Source organism: Zalophus californianus, chromosome 17 (genome assembly GCF_009762305.2).
Source record: "Zalophus californianus isolate mZalCal1 chromosome 17, mZalCal1.pri.v2, whole genome shotgun sequence".
In the NCBI taxonomy this organism is placed as follows: domain Eukaryota; kingdom Metazoa; phylum Chordata; class Mammalia; order Carnivora; family Otariidae; genus Zalophus; species Zalophus californianus.
The window spans coordinates 36165532-36185935 of NC_045611.1; the positions used below are offsets into that span (position 1 = coordinate 36165532).

The window sequence follows — 20404 nt, forward strand, 5'->3', positions numbered from 1 at the left end:
TCGGCTCAGGTCATGATCCTGGGGTCCTGGGATTGAGCCCCGCGTCCGGCTCAGGGAGCCTGCTTCTCCCTCTCCCTCTGCCCCTCCCTGCCTGCTCATGTGCTCCCTCTCTCTCTCTCTCCCTCTTTGTCTTTCTTTCTCTCTATCACTCAAATAAGTAAATAAAATATTTTTTAAAAAATAACTTACTTAATTTCCCTGGCTTATAAACCAAAAATGTACAGAAAAAATATCATGCAGTAAGAGAGGGGCTCTCTCATGACCTTAATGGGATGCTATGAAAATAACCTTTTTGTTCCAACCTAGAATAAATGTTACTTGTTTCAAAAACTTACATTGAAACTCAGTAATTCTCTTTCAAAGTATTTTTTCTGTTTAATGAGATAGTTATAGGATTTGTGTCCTTGATTTGAGTTTTGCCAGTGTACTTCAAAGAAACCATTTTCTCATGTTTAAAGCTTTCAAAAAAAACAGATTTATTGCTTAGTTCATCTGAATTTGAAGTGTTTATGTGTATGGCTGTATGGATTGAAAATTAATGCTTCCTAGAGTAGATGTTACTCATTGAGTAGTAAGGAAAAATTCCAATGAAATAGATACTAATTTGTATATGGTTAGGACAAATCAAGATCACCCTGCACTCAAAAGGTTCTTTTATCAAGCCTTAAAACTGCTTTCATATTTAAAATTATTTGTTTTGTGCTCTTGAAGAAGTATGATTGAAGTTTTGTACTATACTCAAGAATTTATTAGTTAGCATGAGGGCATGTGATGCTGTTACCTCCCATGTGTGCACTTGTAGACTGTCCTAGAGCAGAGGTCATCAGTCCTGTGAAATAGAAGGAAGTCGGAGCATAAAAGATTTTCCTACAGTGATACAGGATTCAGATCCCCAGTTGTAATAGTAACAACAACGACAACAATAATAATGCTGAAGAGAGAAGGCAGTTTCTCGGTATGAAACAGAAGCTGGTCTCACACTTTTTTTATATTGATCACTGGGAAATTGTCCATGTGAAAAATGCATACATATAATTTAGGATATCCATTCCTTCCTTGGTATTTATTCATTTACATTTTTAGAAATTACAGAAAGATCAGAGAATCTTAGAGATGGGAAAGGCCGCAGAAGGCATCTTGCCCAAGTGCACCCTAATGCAACATCTCAGTCAGCTTCTGCTTGAATGCCTTGCAGTAAAACTCACCTCCTCATAAAACAACGCACACTTCTTTTATGAGTCAGTTTAGTTGTTAGAATATTTATTTTGTATGAAGTCAAAACATGCATATTCAGTTACTTCTATCCATTGATACTAATATCTGGTATATAGCAGGCCCTTGATAAATACCTGTTGAATAATAAAACAATTAGTCCTACTAAAATTATTGCCATTTTTGTCCTTAGAGTAGACCACAAATTATAACTATAGTAACAGAATACATGAATACATAATGATCCTGCTCAGGAAAAAGTAAATTTATTTAAAGAATTAAGTAATCAGACAACAGACTACATGAAAATGAAATGATGTGTTTGAGGTGTTTCTTTAAAGTAAACCAGGGAAGTAGGAAGTGGAATGTAGATGTAACAAGATTGGCCATGTTTTGTTGACAGCTGAAACTGTGTGAAGTGTGAGTGGGATCCTTTCTATATTTCTAATTTTGTATAATTTGAAAAATTCCATGTAAAAAGTTTAAAAACCTATAAGTCTCTTGAGAACCTGTAGCCTGTGACTTCTTAGCCTAAGTCAGGATGGAGACCACCGGGTAGCACTAGCATCTAATTAACAGTATCCAGAAGAAGGTTTTCTCCACACATCTCCACATTCAGACCCAGAGATAGCCAATTTGGTGCAGGAGGTTTTAGTTTTAGGAAACAAGATAACTTTGCACTAAAGATATTAGCATAAATATTAATAACATACTTTATAGAAAGGTCATGGGAAATGAGATGCCAATTTGAAGCAATCACATGGGAAAAATAACCTAGTTGTTTTGAAATGGCCTTCCTCTCTCTCCCTTATTAGTTGTTTGCCTTAAGTCAGTTACCAGTATGTAATTATTCTTTCAAAGCCATCTACAATGTCCAGAATGGATTTTGCTTTAAAATTATTCTGTTTACAATAAAAATTTTAAAAATTTTTTTAAAAATTAAAAAAAGAATAATATTGCAGTAAGAAATAAAACAATCACTGGGAAAATTTAAAAAATAAAATAAAATAAAATAAAATAAAAAGAAATAAATAAAATTATTCTGTTACTCTAATGTTCAAACCAGCCTGTGTTAAATGTCACTGTTTTTCAGTTAAGGAAACTGAGAAAATTGGTGACAGAAAATTATCCTTCTGGGTGCCTGGGTGGCTCAGTTGGTTAAGCATCTGCTTTCAGCTCGGGTCATGATCCCGGGGTCCTGGGATCAAGCCCTGCATAGGGCTCCCTGCTCAGCGGGGAGTCTTCTTCTCCCTCTCCCTCTGCCCCTCCCCACTGTTCCTGCTTGCTCTCTCGCGCGCGCACGTGCACTGTCTCTCAAATAAATAAATAAAATCTTTAAAAAAAAGAAAGAAAAATATCCTTCTGCCTATTCCCACTGGTACCCTGTGACACTACAGATCCACAGAACACATTCCAAGCACTTCTGTGAAGACGAGGGACCCTGTGTATTACAAAATTATGGGGTTCCCTAGCTCTCTTGAATCAGAACTGATTCCTAGCTCTGTTTTTCCCTCTTATTCCTGTCAGCTGCACTGGAAGTTTCCACATTCTAATTCAATTCTACCAGGACTTAACTCCAAATTCTAACAAATATATGAACCTGTGTTTTCCTAGCACTTTTTAAATTGTAACAGTATGTTCACCTTTTACTTCCCAAGTAAGACAAAATATTTAGAACAGTTTTATTTCCCTGCCTGTTTCAAGATTCTGTTGAAATAATGTGGAAGTTTATTTATGGATGATTAATTTTGTTTTACCTTTTCTGCCTTCTATTTTACAAATTCTTTCTTAACAGTTCAAAACCATGTTATCAATGATTATTTAAACTTAACAAGTTTTGGGTGCCTGGGTGGCTCAGTCGGTTAAGCATCTGCCTTTGGCTCAGGTCATGATCTCAGGGTCCTGGGATCAAGCCCTGCATCCCATTGGGCTCCCTGCTCAGTAGGGAGTCTGCTTCTCCCTCTCCCTTTGCCCCTTCCCCGACTCCTGCTCTCGCGTGCATGCTCTCTCTCTCTCAAATAAATGAAATCTTAAAAAAGAATAAACATAACAAGTTTTACCAGTTTTATTTGCCATCAGTTTGCCCAAATGCTCACCTCTTTCCCTTTTTTTTTTTTCTGATTTCTCTCTTTTGGTAGAATACTTCCTCACATGATTTTCAGAAAGGTTTACATAGGTTAATATATTTTCTGAGTACTAGTATGTCTTAAAATATTTTTCTCTTGCTCTTCCATATCAACATTAATTTTGTTTGTATAGAATTTTATAAATATTGCTCTGTTTACTTCTTGCAATTCTATACTATTGTTAGTATAGAATTCTATAAATACTGCTCTGTTAACTTCTTGCAAACAGTATGGTAATCTTTGAAAGTCTCTCCTTTTCCTTCATATTCTGTTGTTTAGGTAGGGACCATTTGTATGATAGCTCACTTTGGTTTTCCTTCTTTTAAGCTGTTGTTTTTCTTCATGCGTCTGAGAATTTTTCTATGCTTATATTTCTAAAAAGAATTAGTGTTGGTAGGTAATATGGTGGGAAAAGCACGTGTGTCACATACAATTCTGCCTAGCAGACAATTGCTGCAACTCCCTTTCTCCCCTCCCCATGTGGAAGCTCCTTGGGGCTCAAGAGCTGGGAGCTGACCAGAGGTAGAAAAAGTATTTAACAAGATGGTGGCTTCAGGGTTCTCAGATAACACTGCGCAAGTGATGCCTCGGTGATGAACTGTGTCCACTCCTATGAGAATCACTAGCAAGGGACACTGCAGGAGTCTCTGACTTACTCCTCTGGCCTCAACCTGAGGGGATCATCAGACTCTTAAGTCTGAACAGAGTTGTGCTTTCCAATGGGAAAAAGATTGGGGAGTTCCAGGGAGGCACGGTTTATTAAACAATCTCACTGCTTTGCTGGCCTTTTGTGTTATTTCACCATGTGAATTCAGAGGGTTGGTTTTTTGGCAACACTCTAAAATTATTTAGAACACTGTCTAGAAGTACCAGCAAATTCCCCACTTTACTTAGCTAGCAGGACCCTCAGAGTGACAAATACATCTGTTCCCTATGTGATCCTTGGCTCAGTTCCAGGAGTCCTTCATCTCCTCCCTGCTCCCCTGGCCCCATCATGGCTTGCCCTCCTTCTCAGCTGTCGCCCTGAGATTCAAGGTTTCTCACTGGTCTGCTAGGGAGTCCATCCACTATTGACCCGTTGACTCTCTGACCTGGTCAGCATTAATTGGCTATTTTCTCAATACTGTTTACCTATTTAATACCCTTTAGAAATTCCTCAGAATAGCTACCATTTATCACACACTTTTATTTTCACACTTTTTTAATCATTATAGTGATATTTAGGGATTAAGGAAGGTAAATATATGTTTTCCATTTTAAATTATTTACTAAAAGTTTTTAAAACATATTTACGTAGTAGAATCAAATATGTTTTTAGGATAAGACTTCTCCCAAATTTAGAATAAATTTTAACAACTTTATGTGTACAAGAATATACATGTGTATATAAAAAGTTATATGTGTATAAAACATATGCCTACCACATTTTTAATATCAGTTTGCACAAGTAGAGAATAGGATCAAAATTATTTGAATGTTGATTCATTTTTTACTTTATAATTCTGTATTTAAGTTCTTTTCAATGAGTGTATGATTTGTTAATTAAAATAATGAAACATAGGTAATCAACTGACAAAAGGGTTTCCACAGAGTGTCTAAATTAATCTCTGAATGACAGGAATAGCTGGGACAGTGGCTTTTATTTCCCATATGATATTTGATTATGATATTTGCCTTATAGTCACATGTTTTAAAGAAAAACAAAAAACATTTTCATAGAATGAATATGAGGAGTCACCTATAATCCAGGCAAGGACTTTTCATTTTATTTTTTCTTCTTCCAAGATTTTATTTAAATTCAAGTTAGTTAATGTACTATTAGTTTCAGGAGTAGAATTTAGTGATTCATCATTTACGTACAACACCCATTGCTCATCACAACAACTGCATTCCTTAATGCCCATCACCCATTTTAGCCCATTCCCCATCCACCTTGCTCCACTGACCCTCAGTTTCTTCTCTAGAGTTAAGAGTCTCTTATGGTTTGCCTCCCTCTCTGTCTTTAACTTATTTTATTCTTCCTTCCCTTCCCCTATGTTCATCTGTTTTATTTCTTAAATTCCATATATGAGTAAAATTATACGGTATTTCTTTCTCTGACTGACTCATTTTGCTTAGCATAGTACAATCTAGCTCCATCCACACCCTTGCAAATGGCAAGATTTCATTCATTTTGATGGCTGAGTAACACCCTATTTTATACATATACCACACCTTCTTTATCCATTCATCAGTCAGTGGACATTTGGGCTCTTTCCATAATTTGGCTATTGTTGGTAGTGCTGCTATAAACATTGGGGTGCATGCGCCCCTTCAAATCACTATGTTTGTATCATTTGGATAAATACCTAGTAGTGCAATTGCTGGATCATAGGGCAGGGTAGCTCTATTTTTAACTTTTTGAGGAACCTCCATACTCTTCTCCAGAGGTTGCATTCCCACCAACAGTGTAAGAGGGATCCCCTTTCTCCACATCCCCACCAAATTCTGTTGTTTCCTGAATTGTTAATTTTAGCCTTTCTCACAGATATGAGATAGTATCTCATTGTGGTTTTGATTTGTATTTCCCTGATAATGAGTGATATTGAGCATTTTTTCATGTGTCTGTTACCCATGTGTATGTCTTCTTTGAAATGTTTGTTCATGTCTTCTGCCCATTTCTTAACTGGATTACTATTTTTTGGATGTTGAGTTTGATAAATTCTTTATCTGATATGTCATTTGCATATATCTCCTCCCATTCCATACATTGCCTTTCAGTTTTGTTGATTTTATCCTTTGCTGTTCAGAAGCTTTTTATCTTGATGAAGTCCGAATACTTCACTATTGTTTTTGTTTCCCTTGCCCCCTGAGACATGTCTAGTAAGAAGTTGCTGCAGCCGAGGTCAAAGAGGTTACTGCCTCTGTTCTCCTTAGATTTTGATGGATTCCTGTCTCACATTTAGGTTGTTCATCCATTTTGAATTTATTTTGTGTATGGTGTAAGAAACTGGTTCAGTTTCATTCTTCTGCATGTCACTGTCCAATTTTCCCAACCTCCGTTGTTGAAGAAACTGTCTTTTTTCCATTGGATGTTCTTTCCTGCTTTGTCAAAGAGTAGTTGACCATATAGTTGTGGGTCCATTTCTGGGTTCTCTATTCAGTTCTATTGAGCTGTGAGTCTGTTTTTATGCCAGTACCATACTGTCTTGGTGATTACAGCTTTATAATCCAGCTTGAAACCCGGAATTGTGATACCTCCAGGTTTGGTTTTCTTTTGTGATACCTCCAGTTTTGGTTTTCTTTTCCAATATTGCTTTGGATATCCGGGATCTTTTCTATTCCATACACATTTTAGATTTGTTTTTTCTATCTCTGTGAAAAATGCTGCTGTTATTTTGATAGGGTTTCCATTGAATGTGTAGATTGTTTGGGGTAGCATAGACATTTTAACAATATTTGCTCTTCCAATCCATGAGCATGGAATGTTTTTCCATTTCTTTGGTTCTTCTTCATTTCTTTCATAAGTGTTCTATACTTTTCAGATCTTTTACCTCTTTGGCTAGGTTTATTCCTAGGTAGCTTATGATTTTTAGTGCAACTGTATCATTTAGTGGAATGGGATTGATTCCTTGATTTCTCTTTCTGCTGCTTCATTATTGGTGTATAGAAATGCAACAGACTTATGTATGTTGATTTTATATCCTGAGACTTTGCTGAATTCATGTATCAGTTCTAGCAACTTTTTGGTGGCATCTTTCAGGTTTTCTACATAGAGTATCATGTCATCTGCAAAGAATGAAAGTTTGACTTCTTCCTTGACAATTTTGATGCCTTTTACTTCTTTTGTTGTCTGATTGCTGAGGCTTGGCCTTCCAGTACTATATTGAACAACAGTGCTGAGAGTGGACATACCTATTGTGTTCCTGACCTTAGGGAAAAAGCTCTGTTTTTCCCCATTGAGGATGGTATTAGCTGTGGGTCTTTCATACATGGCCTTTATGATGTTTTCGTATGCTCCCTCTATCCCTACATTATGGAGGGTTTTCTTCAAGAAAGGATGCTGTACTTTGTCAAATGCTTCTTCTGCATCTATTGAGAGGATCATATGGTTCTTATCCTTTCTTTTATTAAGGTGGTGTATCACGTTTTTTGATTTACTGATATTGAACCATCCCTGCAGCCCAGGAATAAATCCCACTTGGTAGTAGTGAATAATCCTTTTAATATATTATTGGATTTGATTAGCTAGTGTCTTATTGAGAATTTTTGCATCCATGTTCATCAGGTATATTTGTCTGTAATTCTCCTTTTTGGTGCGGTCTTTATCTGGTTTTGGGATCAAGGTAATGTTGGCCTCATAGAATGAGTTTGGAAGTTTTCCTTCCATTTCTTTTTTAGAACAGTTTCAGAAGAATAGGTATTAATTCTTTAAATGTTTGGTAGAATTCCCCTGAGAAGCCATTTTGCCCTGGACTCTTGTTTGTTCAGAGATTTTTGATTACTGATTTGATTTCTTTGCTGGTTATGGATCTGTTCAGGTTTTCTGTTTCTTCCTGTTTCAGTTTTGGTAGTTTATAGGTTTCTAGGAATTTATCCATTTCTTCCAGATTGCTCAATTTGTTGGCATATAATTGCTTATAGTGTTCTCTTATAATTGTATTTCTGTAGTGTTGGTTGTGATTTCACCTGTTTTATTAATGATTGGTAAGTCTGGCTAGAAGTTTATCAATCTTTTTAATTCTTTCAGTATACCAGCTCCTAGTTTCATTGATCTGTTCTGGGTTTTTTTTTATTTCTATACCATTGATTTCTGCCCTAATCTTTATTATTTCCCTTCTTCTACTTGTTTTAGGCTTTCTTGGCTCTTCTTTTTCCACCTTCTTTAGGTGTAAGGTTAGGTTGTATATTTGAGACTTCTCTTGCTTCTTGAGGAAGGCCTGTATTGCAATATACTTGCCTCTTGGGACCACCTTTGCTGCATCCCAAAGGTTTTGGACTACTGTGATTTCACTTTCATTTGCCTCCATGTATTTTTTTATTTCTTCCTTAATTTTCTGGTTGACCCATTCAGTCTTTATTAGGATGTTGTTTAACCTCCATGTATTTGTGGTCTTTCCAGATTTTTTTCTTGTGGCTGACTTTCAAGTTTCATAGCATTGTGGTTTGAAAATATGCATGATCTTTTTGTACTGGTTAAGGCCTGATTTGTGACCTAGTATGTGATCTGTTCTAGAGAGTGTTCCATGTGCACTCAAAAAGAATGTGTATTCTGCTTTAGGATGAAATGCTCTGAATAGATCGGTTAAGTCCATCTGGTCATTCAAAGTGTATCATTCAAAGCCATTGTTTCCTTGTTGATTTTCTGTTTAGATAATACATCCATTGCTTTGAATGGGCTGTTAACATCCCCTACTATTATTGTATTGTTTCCAATGAGTTTCTTTAATTTTGTTATTAACTGATTTGTATATTTGGCTGCTCCCAAGTTGGGAATATAAATATTTACAATTCTTAGATCTTCTTTTTGGATACACCTCTTTATTATGTTATAGTGCCTTTCTTCATCTCTTATTACAGTCTTTGGTTTAAAATTTAGTTTGTCTGATAGAACGATGGCTATTCTAGGTTTCTTTTGATGTCCGTTAGCATGGTTCTCCACTCACTTTCAATCTGAAGATGTCTTTTGGTCTTAAATGAGTCTCTTATAAGCAGCATATCAGGGCACCTGGGTGGCTCAGTCGTTAAGCATCTGCCTTCGGCTCAGGTCATGATCCCAGGGTCCTGGGATCGAGTCCCACATTGGGCTCCCTGCTCAGCGAGAAGCCTGCTTCTCCCTCTCCCACTCCCCCTGCTTGCGTTCCTGCTCTTGCTGTGTCTCTCTGTCAAATAAATAAATAAAATCTTAAAAAAAAAATAAGCAGCCTATCAGTGGGTCTTGGGTTTTTTTGTTTGTTTTTTTTTTTATCCATTCTGATACCCTATATCCTTTGATTGGGGCATTGAGTCCATTTACATTCAGAGTGATTATTTATAGATATGAATTTAGTGCCTTTGTATTACCTGTAGAGTCACTGTTCCTGTAAATTGTCTCTGTTCCTTTCTAATCTTTGTTGCTTTTGGTCTCCCTTTACCACCCAAAATGTCCACTTTAATATTTCTTGCAGAACTGCTTTAGTGTTCGTGAACTCCTTTAGTTTTTGCTTGTCTTGGAAACACTTTATTTCTCCTTCTATTCTGAATGACAGCCTTGGCTGCATATTTTTCCATTTAGCACGTTGAATATATCATGCCACTTTCTTCTGGCCTGCCAAGTTTCTGTGAATAGGTCTGCTGCTACACTTATGTGTCTACCCTTATTGGGTAAGGACCTTTTGTGCCTAGCTGCTTTCAGAATTCTCTTTTGTTAGTATTTTGCAAGTTTCCCTGTGCTGTGTCTTTTTGTTGGCCTGTTTTTGTTCATTTTGAGGGGAGTTCTCTGTGCTTCTTGGATTTGAATGCCTATTTCCTATCCCAAATTAGGGAAGTTCTCAGCTATAATTTGTTCAAATAAACCTTCTGCCCCTTTTTCTTGCTCTTCTTCCTGTGGGACTCCTATGATATGGATATCATTGCACTTTATGGAATCGCTGAGTTCCCTAAGTCTGTATTCATGATCTAATAGTTTTTCTTCCCTCTTCTTTTCTGGTTCATTATTTTCCATACTTTTATCTTCATGTCACCCATTCATTTCTCTGCTTCCTCCATCCTGTTGTGATTACATCCCGTTGGTTTTACTTCTCACCTATAACACGTTTTATTTCAGCCTGACTAGTTTTTAGGTCTTTTATCTCTGAAGCAAAGGTTTCTCTGATGTCCTGTGCTTTTTTCAAAGCCCAGCCAGTAATCTTATGACTGTTGTTCTAAATTCTTACTCAGATATATTGCTTATATCTGTTTTGAGCAAGTCTGTGTCTGATTTCTTCTTGATCTTTCTTTTGGGGAGAGTCCCTTTGTCTTGTCATTTTGGCTAAGTTTCTGTCTTTTGAATATTATGAAAGCTTGTTGTTTCCTGCTCCTGAGCATAAAGCTATATTAAAAAGAGGTCATACACTGTCCAGGACCTGGCTCTTCAGGAAGTGTTTCTGGTATGCTGTGTGCACTCTGCTGTTGTGTTTTGGCTGCTCTTTCCCACAGGTCAGTCCTCTACAGGGTTCCTCCTTGCTTGCATTGGGGAGTGTTTGTGCCTTTAACTAGGTGTGCTTTGATTTATTTGTTAAGATAAGCCTGATTAAAAAACAAACAAACCTGATCCAAGAAAAAGAGAAAAGGAAAAGGAACAAAAAGCAGACAGAAAACTATAAGCCTGATTGCAAAAAGAAAGAAAGAAAACAAAAAGAAGCCTGATCTAAAAAATGAGAAACTATAAGCCTGATTCCAAGAAAAAAGAAAGAAAAAAAGGGGGGGCGGGGGCGAAGCCTGGTCCTATTTCCACCAGAACTGAAGCTCACCTTTAGGAGCACTCTGTGGTCAGTAGACTTGGTACATGTGGGGGGCCTATGTTGGTCCTCTGGGGGAGAGGCCCACTGCACTGGCTCACAGTCAGACCTGCCCTAATAATGATGCTCCTGCAAGGCACAGGGGACCTGGTTTGGTGTGAGTGGCTCCAGCTCCCACTGGGGGCTCTATTGTTCACTGAAGTCCCACCTTGTGATGGGCAGGGTGGGGCGGGGGGGATGGAAGATGGCATCATCCAGCCCTCTTCTCCCCAAGGAAGGGAACTCTCAGCTGCCACTGCTCAGGAAGCCCTCACGGAAAATCGAACAATCTCCCCTCCTGTGGCCCGAGCCTCTGTCAGATCTCTGCCCTTGACCTGTCTGTGCCAAGGCATAAGCACACCCAGCAACCCAATTCTCCTCTGTTTTATCTCTGGCATATGGCTGGGATTCAAAATGCCAAGTCTTAATGGATCTGGTAAGGCATGGTCCTGCTTCCCTCCCCTGGAAGAAAGCCTCACAACACTGGACTTTTCATTTTAATTGCTACTAAAACCATTATACAGTATTGACCTTTATAGCTTTGACTTTATTCTGCTCATCCTTCTTCCAGCCTGCACAGTGGTTTAGTGTTCCAGTATTTATGCATGATTATTGCTATTTTTTGGTTTTGACATTTGTGTAAAGTAGCTAATGTAAACTGAATCACAAAGCTATACTTTAAAATATCTTTAAGAATACATGAGCTATAAAATATAATGTGTTTTAACATGAAATCTCAAGGGGCACCTGGGTGGCTCAGTTGGGTAAGCATCTGCCTTTGGCTCAGGGCACTATCCCAGGGTCCTGGGATCAAGCCCCGCATCGGGCTCCTTGCTCTGCGAAGAGCCCACTTCTCCCTTTTGCACTCCCCCTGCTTGTGCTCTCGCTCGCTCGCTCTCTCTGTCAAATAAATAAATAAAATATTAAAAAAAAAAAACATGAAATCTTAAGATCCTAAGCGTTGTTAGGGGTGCCTGGCTAGCTTAGTCCATAGAGCATGCAACTCTCAGTCTCAAGGTTGTGAGTTCAAGCCCCACCTTCGGTGTAGAGATTACTTAAAAATAAAAAATCTTTAAAAAAAAAAAAAAGATCCTATGCATTGTCATTTTAAAGAAAACTTAGGAATTGTACATTCCATTGGTCATGTTTAAACTAATTTAATCTACTAGTAACCAGTACTTCAAATAGCTCATTAAGTATTTTAATTACAGGTTTTTATTTAATTCTGTGAATGAACTATCTTCTATGTTCCATTAATCTTTTTTGAAACAACTATAGTTTTAAAAGTCCAAGGGTATTAGAAATTACTTTTTAAAACAGTTTATTTAAAAGGCTATTACAAAATGTTACAATAAATCTATATGGGATTTTGCAATATGGTTACAAATACATACTAATAATTTATAAAAGTTTATGAAATGGATAAAATTCTTAAACTTCTAAAAATTAGACTGGTTCAGCCAAGATCAGCTAGTTAGTAGGAAGCCATTCATTGACACTTGAAATGAGAAACAGAGATACTTCAAGAAGCTCACAGTGGTGAAAAACACAAATCGTGGAAGGCTGGAATTGTATACCAGTATCTACCCTATGAAATTTCATTTTCCATTTGGGCTCTTTGGTGCACTCACAAAGTCTTTCCTTCACACCTTCCCAGTTGTTGTTGCAGTTGCTTAAGAAAAATGTTTTACTTAAAACCATATAGTTTTATATAAAAAAAATATAACTGTCTCACTTCCAGGAAGTGAGCTTTTGCTGTAATAATAATAAATTCTGCCTTAGAGTATTTAGGAGTGGGTTTCTGGTTTGTTTGGTGGTTTTTTTTTTTCTGACTAAAGCACAAAGGATGGAATTTTTATTCTGATGTCACTGAGGATATTACATTCTTGCACTGAATTAATAGACTACTGGTACTTTTTACTTGTTCTTAAGCTTGACGTTACAGAGTCTTAAAATTGTAATTTCAGGGTGACATTTGTAAAAACACGATCAGCATCTACCCTTTTACTTTTTTGATTATGCAAGAGAATTTTAAAGCCTTAATCCTTTTTTTTTAGTGATAAAGTTTTGGTTTAGCACTTGTTTTGCTTTCTGATTACAAAGTAAGGCAGCCAATTGTAAAACATCTGGAAAATCTGGAAAAGTATTTTTAAAAAGCTATGCCCTGGCTGAGAGGACACGCAAGGGAGGTGACCTCGTGGCAGGTAATAAATCATCATTAATCAAGAAGATGTCTTCAGCACCGGAATCTCCTGCCTTTAAAAACGAACCACCCAAAGAGAAAGACTTTCAAAACCCAGGGCTCAGAGGGGTCCGCACAACAACTTTATTTCGAGCTGTGAATCCAGAGCTCTTCATTAAACGTAACAAACCTGTAATGGCTTTCGGATTGATAACCCTTTCACTTTGCGTGGCGTATATTGGTTATCTACATGCAACACAAGAGAATACAAAGGACCTATACGAAGCTGTTGATAGTGAGCACACAGTTACATGAGGAGGAGAACATCTAAATGGGATTAATAGTGCTGGATACCGCAGATGGAGCTTCGTAAAGGGCTCTGAAATCTTTGAAGGAAAGACTTTGTGAATGCGTAATATCAGCTTCTTGTTCTGGAACGTGTTGACGAGGAGAGAAGGTAGCAGTTGCAGCCAGGCCTTGAGGCTGCAGTCCTTACCTCATTCTTTCTCCACAGCGGGAGCTTCTTAATATTGTTCTTTTATTAAGTCCTCGTATCAAAGTGCCAGGAAAATGGAAATCGTTTTGTTAATTATTAAGTTCTATATAATAAAAGTACCCAGTGCTATCAAAAAAAAAAAAAAAAGCTATGCCCTTTGCCACTTATTAGATATAAATACTATAAGCACTGAGCATTCTCTGCTAGCTTCTGGTGGTTCCCAAAGTTTCAGGCACACCAAAAGAAGCTGTGGCAGTGAAAACTGATATTTCTAAATACTGGAATTCAGAATTATAGAAACCACAATTCATTTAAAAACAAACAAATAGCAGCAGCCAATATTTGTTTTTTATCATGTTCCAGGCCCCCTGCCAAATGTTTTACATGAATTGTCTCATATAATATCTATATATGATCACTTTCACTGGAAACACATTAGAATGTATAACTTTTTAAAATAGTATGATCTTGCATATTAAAGAAAGAGAAAGCAGAAAATTAGCTTACAAAATAGTTATACTCCTGGTTCTGCTCTGCATTTCTGACGTATGTGAACAAACATAAACAAAGCACTCTTTAAAACCAGACTGCTTCCTTCTGTGCTGGGGCAGAATGTTAAGCACCCGAAACTATCTACTAGCAAGATAGAAACCAGTTTGGAATCATAAGATATGGGAGTTTTTATAAGCCTTAAAAATTATTTTATCCAACCATATTATTTTAAAGATTTTTCTAAAACTGTAAAACAGAGAAGTGAAGTGATTTGCCCATGCCCACACTTTGCACTGGCTCACACACTTGACAAAATCTCCTGTACTGTATAAATAGGATCCCTGAAAGGAGCTGATCTTACGGATTTAAGCCAGTGTTGGTATCAAATAGTCGTTTTGGGATTTATTCTTGATGAACATTCATGACCTGTAAACGTGGTATAATTAATCTGATAAGAACAGAAACTAACCAAAAAAAACCTTATTAATAACAAGATAAACTACTAACATATATATATAATTTCATGCTATATTGTGTTTCTCAGCATTTAATTCAGTTCTTCCTTTCTTTTTGAAGTTGTATGTAATTTTAATAAGCTATGATTTAAACTGTACTGATGAGCCTGTCACATTAATATACAGAAAATATAGTAGAGAAATAAAAATAAAAATTTTCCTAATATAGCCTGTACATTTGAAGAAACCTAATGCTTTCCAGGCTTTTTTTTTTTAAGTTTATTAACCCAAGAAAGGAAGAAGATAGAAGTGTGTATGTGAGTAGTTGTGTCCCTTTTTACTGATTGGAAGCATAAAGGGAAAACAGAGGGATTTAGTGATAAAAGTAAAATTCCACTCTTCTATAGTATTCTTTGAGAAAGCAATCTAATTACCGAAAGTAGCTAAAGACATTGTTTTTCTGCCTCATGTCAAATATACAGAGCTAGAAGAGCCCAGAAACCATACAGTCTGAATCTTCCCTGCCTGTTGCAGTTACTAGATACATGTCACTGGGAAAAAAGTCAGGTTGTTCTGTAGATGAAATAATAATTTCAGGCTAAGAACAGGTTAACCTTTATAATAATATTTAGGAATTCTGAATTCCTAATTAAACAATATTATCAACCAGAATATTAATTAGGCTCAAGGATTATTACCATTCCTTCTTGCAACTATGCTTGAAGAAAACAAGGAAGTGCATATTCTATTTGTATTATGTAGACATCTCCTTTTATAAGACGTATGTATGTGTAATATATATGACATATATGTATATAGGTATGATATATTTAAATATTATCTTGATCCTATTGCTATAATATGAAACTTCAAATTTGAGAGAGGAAATCTTGTAAAAAACAGAAATAGATACAGGAACCCAATTTTTAGCTTGCTATATATGAAATGAAATAGACTATTATATAATTTTGAGTAAATACTCTCAACTATGCTAAACAAGACACAATTTATCTTGTACAGAAAATAAAATAATCACTGCTTCTTCGATTTTTCCATCTCCCATAAAAGTAGGATAATGTGTTTTTTAAATGAGTTAGTGTCTAGTGGCCATGTGTTTTTTCATAAGAGCTCCATTTGTTTTGTGACCTTGAGTGATATACTGGCCCAAGCTTCAGTTTCCTTTTCTGAGAAAAAAAAAGATTGTGGGAGTCAGCTAAATGTATCTCACAATCTTTCTGTGAGGATTAAGGAAGAGCATATATGAAAGCAAATTCCTGTTCAGAGTTTGGCAGTTACCAGATCAGTGAATGTTTACTAAAAAGATGCTTGATAAACTTTCTGAAGGGTAATTTCAGTATACTCACCAAAAATTTTAAGATTAATCCCAGAAATAATTCTAATTCTATAGTTATTCCAAGAAAATTATCAGAGATGTGCCAAAGATTTGTGTATAACATACCATTTCTGTAAAGATGATCTTCCCAGTGGTATTTTTAAGAGGAGAAAAAGTTGGATTATAGAGTAGAGGAGAACCTAAATGTCCTAATAAGAATGGGTGTGTATTTTTTCTATATATATTTATTTATTATCTCACACATGTGCACACGTGCGAGAGAGAGAAAGAGAGAACAGAGGTGGAGGGGCAGGGAGGAAACATACTTCCCACTGAGCAGGGAGCCTGATGAGGGGCTCAATCCCAGGACCCTGGGATCATGACCTGAGCCAAAGGCAGATACTTAACCAACTGAGGCACCCAGTTGCCCCAAGAATTGGTATGTATTTTTATGCATATATCTATCTATCCATACATACAGTGGAATACCATGTAGTTATGTGATAGAAACATATTTAATAATGTAGGAAAAGATTGTATTATGTTAACCAAAAAGAAGATTACAAAATTATGTGTAGCATGATTTCATATATGTAAATTTTTTAAGTATGTATATTAGTCTACTCAGGCTGCCTAACAAAGTACTGTACACAGGCTGGGCAGCTTAAACAAGAGAAATTTGGTTCTCATAGTCTGGAGACTGGGAATTCCAGGATCAAGGTGCCAGCAAAGTAGGTTTCATTCTGAGGCCTCTTGGCTTATAGGTGGCCTCCATCTCCTTGGGTGTTCTTGTGACCTCCACTTTGTGCATGCAGTGAGTGAGAGTGAGAGAGCAAGAGAGCAAGCTCTCTCACATCTCTTCTTATAAGGGCACTAATCCCATCGGATCAATACTCCACCCTTAAAAACTCATTTAACCTTAATTTTTCCTTAGAGGCCCCATCTCCAAGTATGACAGCACCAGAGGTTAGAACTCAATCTATGAACTTTGGGGGGACACCCTCAGTATGACAGTGTGCTATCTTACAATAAATTGGTAAGACTATCTGGATGGTTGGATCACGAGTGATTTTTATTTTCTTCTCTACATTTTTGAATTTTTTCTATAATATCCTCAAAATATTCAGAGAAGTATGTAGACACAGTGGATGATCATAGTGGTTGCTTTGGGCTGAGGGTGGGGATAAGAGGACGATGGCATGATAGCTAAGGTGCAGGGTTTCTTTTTAGAAGTGATGAAAAGTGATTATGGTGAGGGTTGCACAACTCTGGGAATACACTAAAAACCACCGAATAGAACACTGTAAATGGGTGAATGCTATCTCAGAATGTGAATTATATCTGAAAGCTGTTACAAAATATGTGTGTGCATGTGTGTGTGTGTGTGTGTGTGTGTGTGTGTGAAGGTGGTTTTAACAAGCATTTATTGCTAACAGGAATCTGTCTACTTGTAAGAGGAAGATGTGTGCATGTAATACAGCTAAAGAACAGTGAAAAGTGCTTTATTTGAATTATATGTGCTATAAGATTATTGAGATCAAAGAAGGCTTCTGTGAAAATGATAGGTGAGAACCTAGTTCCAGAAAGATGGAACAACCAAATGGGTAGTGGCACAACATTCCAGGTGGAAGGCCATGATCACAGGAATAGAGAATGAGCAGATAGTAAGAAGCAGAAATTAATTCACCTTCAGGGAGAATATTGACGGTATGCACTGATGAATGGGCATTTATGGCAAAGAAAAGATTGTCAGTGAGCCAATAATTGCAGAAACTTACTGTATTAGTCGGGGTTCTCCAGAGAAACAAAACCAATTATATGGGGGGGGGGGGAGAGGGAGGGAGGGAGAGAGAGTTTGTCAGGCAGGAAAACCTGATATTCTAATGTCTAGGCCTTCTGGCCAGAGAACTCTTACTTAGGAGAGGGTCAGACTTTTGTTCTATTCAGGACTTCAACTGATTGGATGGGGCCCATCAACATTATGAAGAGCAATCTCTTTTACTCATTTTACAAATTAAATATTAATCTCATCCAAAACTACTCACACAGAAATATCTAGAATAATTTTTTGGCCAATTATCTGGGCACCCCATGGTCCAGTCAAGTTAACACATAAAATGATCACACTTACTCCTTACATTTTTCATCAAATTGATCCTTTGTTCACATAACTGTGTGAATTAAGAATATAAATTTTGCAGCAATGTTCAAAGGTGAAAAAAAAATGGATGTGCATAATGAAAAGGTCAGATCCAGGGTGACTACCTTGGCATGTAGGTGTGAGGTGATAAGAATGGTTATAGTGATGGGTGTACAGAGGAAAAAAGGTAAAAGTCTACAGCTTGGTGAAATTTTACATAGGTATACCCCCTTATAGCTCACACCCAGACCAAGGTAAAATATTTGCAGTACCCCAGAAGGTCCCCCCAACCCAGTCAGTACTCCCTGAAAAAGTATATCCATTGTTCTGATCTCTGTCACCACAGATTCATTTTCCCTATTTTGAATGTCATATAACAGCAAGCATACAGTATTATACTCTTTGCCTCTGGTTTCTTTACCTCAGCATTATGTCTGTGAGATTCATCCAACACATACATTTGTAAATAGAATCTTACTAAACATTTTTGCCTGCGTCTTGTTTTTTTACCTTAGCAAGAGAGCATAAACACTCTTTCAAGTCAGCAGTTACAGGTCTCTTTCATTCTTCTTTGGGGGTGTGGGGGGAGTGAAGGAGGAGCTTATTTAATTTAGTTTCAGAGGTAGAATTTAGTGATTTCATCAGCTGCATATAACACCCAGTGCTCATCACATCACTTCCTCCTTAATGCCCATCACCCAGTTCCCCCAACCCCCCTCTCCTCCAGCAACCCTCAGATTGTTTCCTAGAGTTAAGAGTCTCTTATGGTCTGTCTCCCTCTCTGATTTGTCTTTTTTTTATTTTTCCTTCCCTTCCCCATGTTCATCTGTTTTGTCTCTTAGTCATTGCAAATGGCAAGATGTCATTTTTTTAATCCAAAAGATACAAATACAGTGATTCGAAGGAACACATGCACACCAATGTTTATAGCAGCAATGTCCACAATAGCCAGAATATAGAAAGAGCCCAGATACCCTTCATTCTTTTAATAGCTCCATGTCATTCCATAACACTGTACATGTTCCACAATTTACCTAGTATTTTCTCTCAGTAGATACATAGGTGGTTTCCAATATTTCACAGACATGAGTTGAGGGGCTGTGTTTTTAATGTTAATAAATAATACCAAATTACCATTCCCAAAAGATACAGCCATTTACATTCCCACCAGCATATGACACTGTCCAATTTAGTACCTATTCATCTGAGAGCTCTAAATTTTTATTTCATTAATAAATTTGGTTTTTAAGTTAAGTAATACATGCTGATTATGAAAAAAATACAAGAGTAAATAGTGAAAAGTCAGTCTCCCTTTCACCTATCTCCCACTGGTCCAATTCCTTTTTCCAAAGACAACTTTTTTGTGTCTCTCCAAGATATTTTATGTATATACAAGCATATATGTGTATATACTTTTATTTTACATAAATGGTTGTTCTAGGCTTTCTTCACTTAACAACATATCTTGGAGATTATACCACAGCAGTATAATCTAGAACTGCCTCAGTATTTTAACTACTGAGTAGTACCACATAGTATGGATACAACATAATTTAATGAGTTCTTTTAAAAAGATATCAAGGCTATTTCAATCCCTTGTTGTTATTATAAATAATGCCACAGAGAATATCTTGTAGGATAAATTTCTAAAAATGGAATTATTAAAAAGTAACATGTGAATGTTTTAAATAAACAATTATTGAAATAGACATACAGAAAAGTATACCTAAGTACACAAGCCTGTAAATTTTCACAAAATAAAATGTACCCATGTAATTATGCCCAGATCAAGAAACACGTATAACCAGCAACCAGAAGCTTCCTCATGTTCCCCTATTAATTACTAACCCACTTTGCCTAAAAGTAACCACTGTTTTAATTTCCAACACCACACATTAATTCTGCCTGGTTTTGAACTTTATAGTATACATTTTTATTTTAACAGATGTCCCTTCATAGAAATTGTATCAATTTACCCTTTTATCTACAGTATATAAGAATGCGTATTTCCTAACACCTTCACCAACCAATGGGTTATTAAACTTCTTGATTTTGCCAGTCATGTAAGTGAAAGGTATTTTCTCTTTTATTTTGTATTTTTCTTATACTGAGTAAAGTTCAGCATCTTTTCATATGTCTAAGAGTCATTTGTATTTTTATTTCTACAAACGTTTAGTCCTTGTCTTTTTTCATTGTCTCATTTATAAATGCACTGTAGTATATATTAGGGAAGTTAATCCTTTGTTTTATGTGTTGCAAATATTTTTCCTAGTTTGTCATTTATCTTTGATTTTATTGTTTTTCCTACAGACATTTTTCTTGGTCTTCTATTTTTTGCCTGTTAGGTATAAAATTGATTTTTTTTTTCCCTGACTGGTGAGGTTGAATGTTTTTGTTTATGTCTTTGATTATTTGCATTTTCTCTTCTGGATATTGCTTCTTGATATCCTTTGTTTTCTATTGGATTATCAT

The 20404-nt window shown here is 36.5% G+C and overlaps 2 protein-coding genes across 2 annotated transcripts in view; both read left to right on the forward strand.

Annotated features, from left to right (window-relative positions):
• ITFG1 (integrin alpha FG-GAP repeat containing 1) overlaps positions 1-20404 on the forward strand; it is a 327184-nt gene that overhangs the window by 221063 nt on the left and 85717 nt on the right. The gene's annotated exons all lie outside the window — the stretch shown is intronic.
• Positions 13034-13331, forward strand: LOC113936769 (small integral membrane protein 8-like). The gene has a single exon (XM_035724849.1). It carries the CDS (start codon positions 13065-13067, stop codon positions 13329-13331), a length of 267 nt encoding a protein of 88 aa, XP_035580742.1. The 5' UTR covers positions 13034-13064.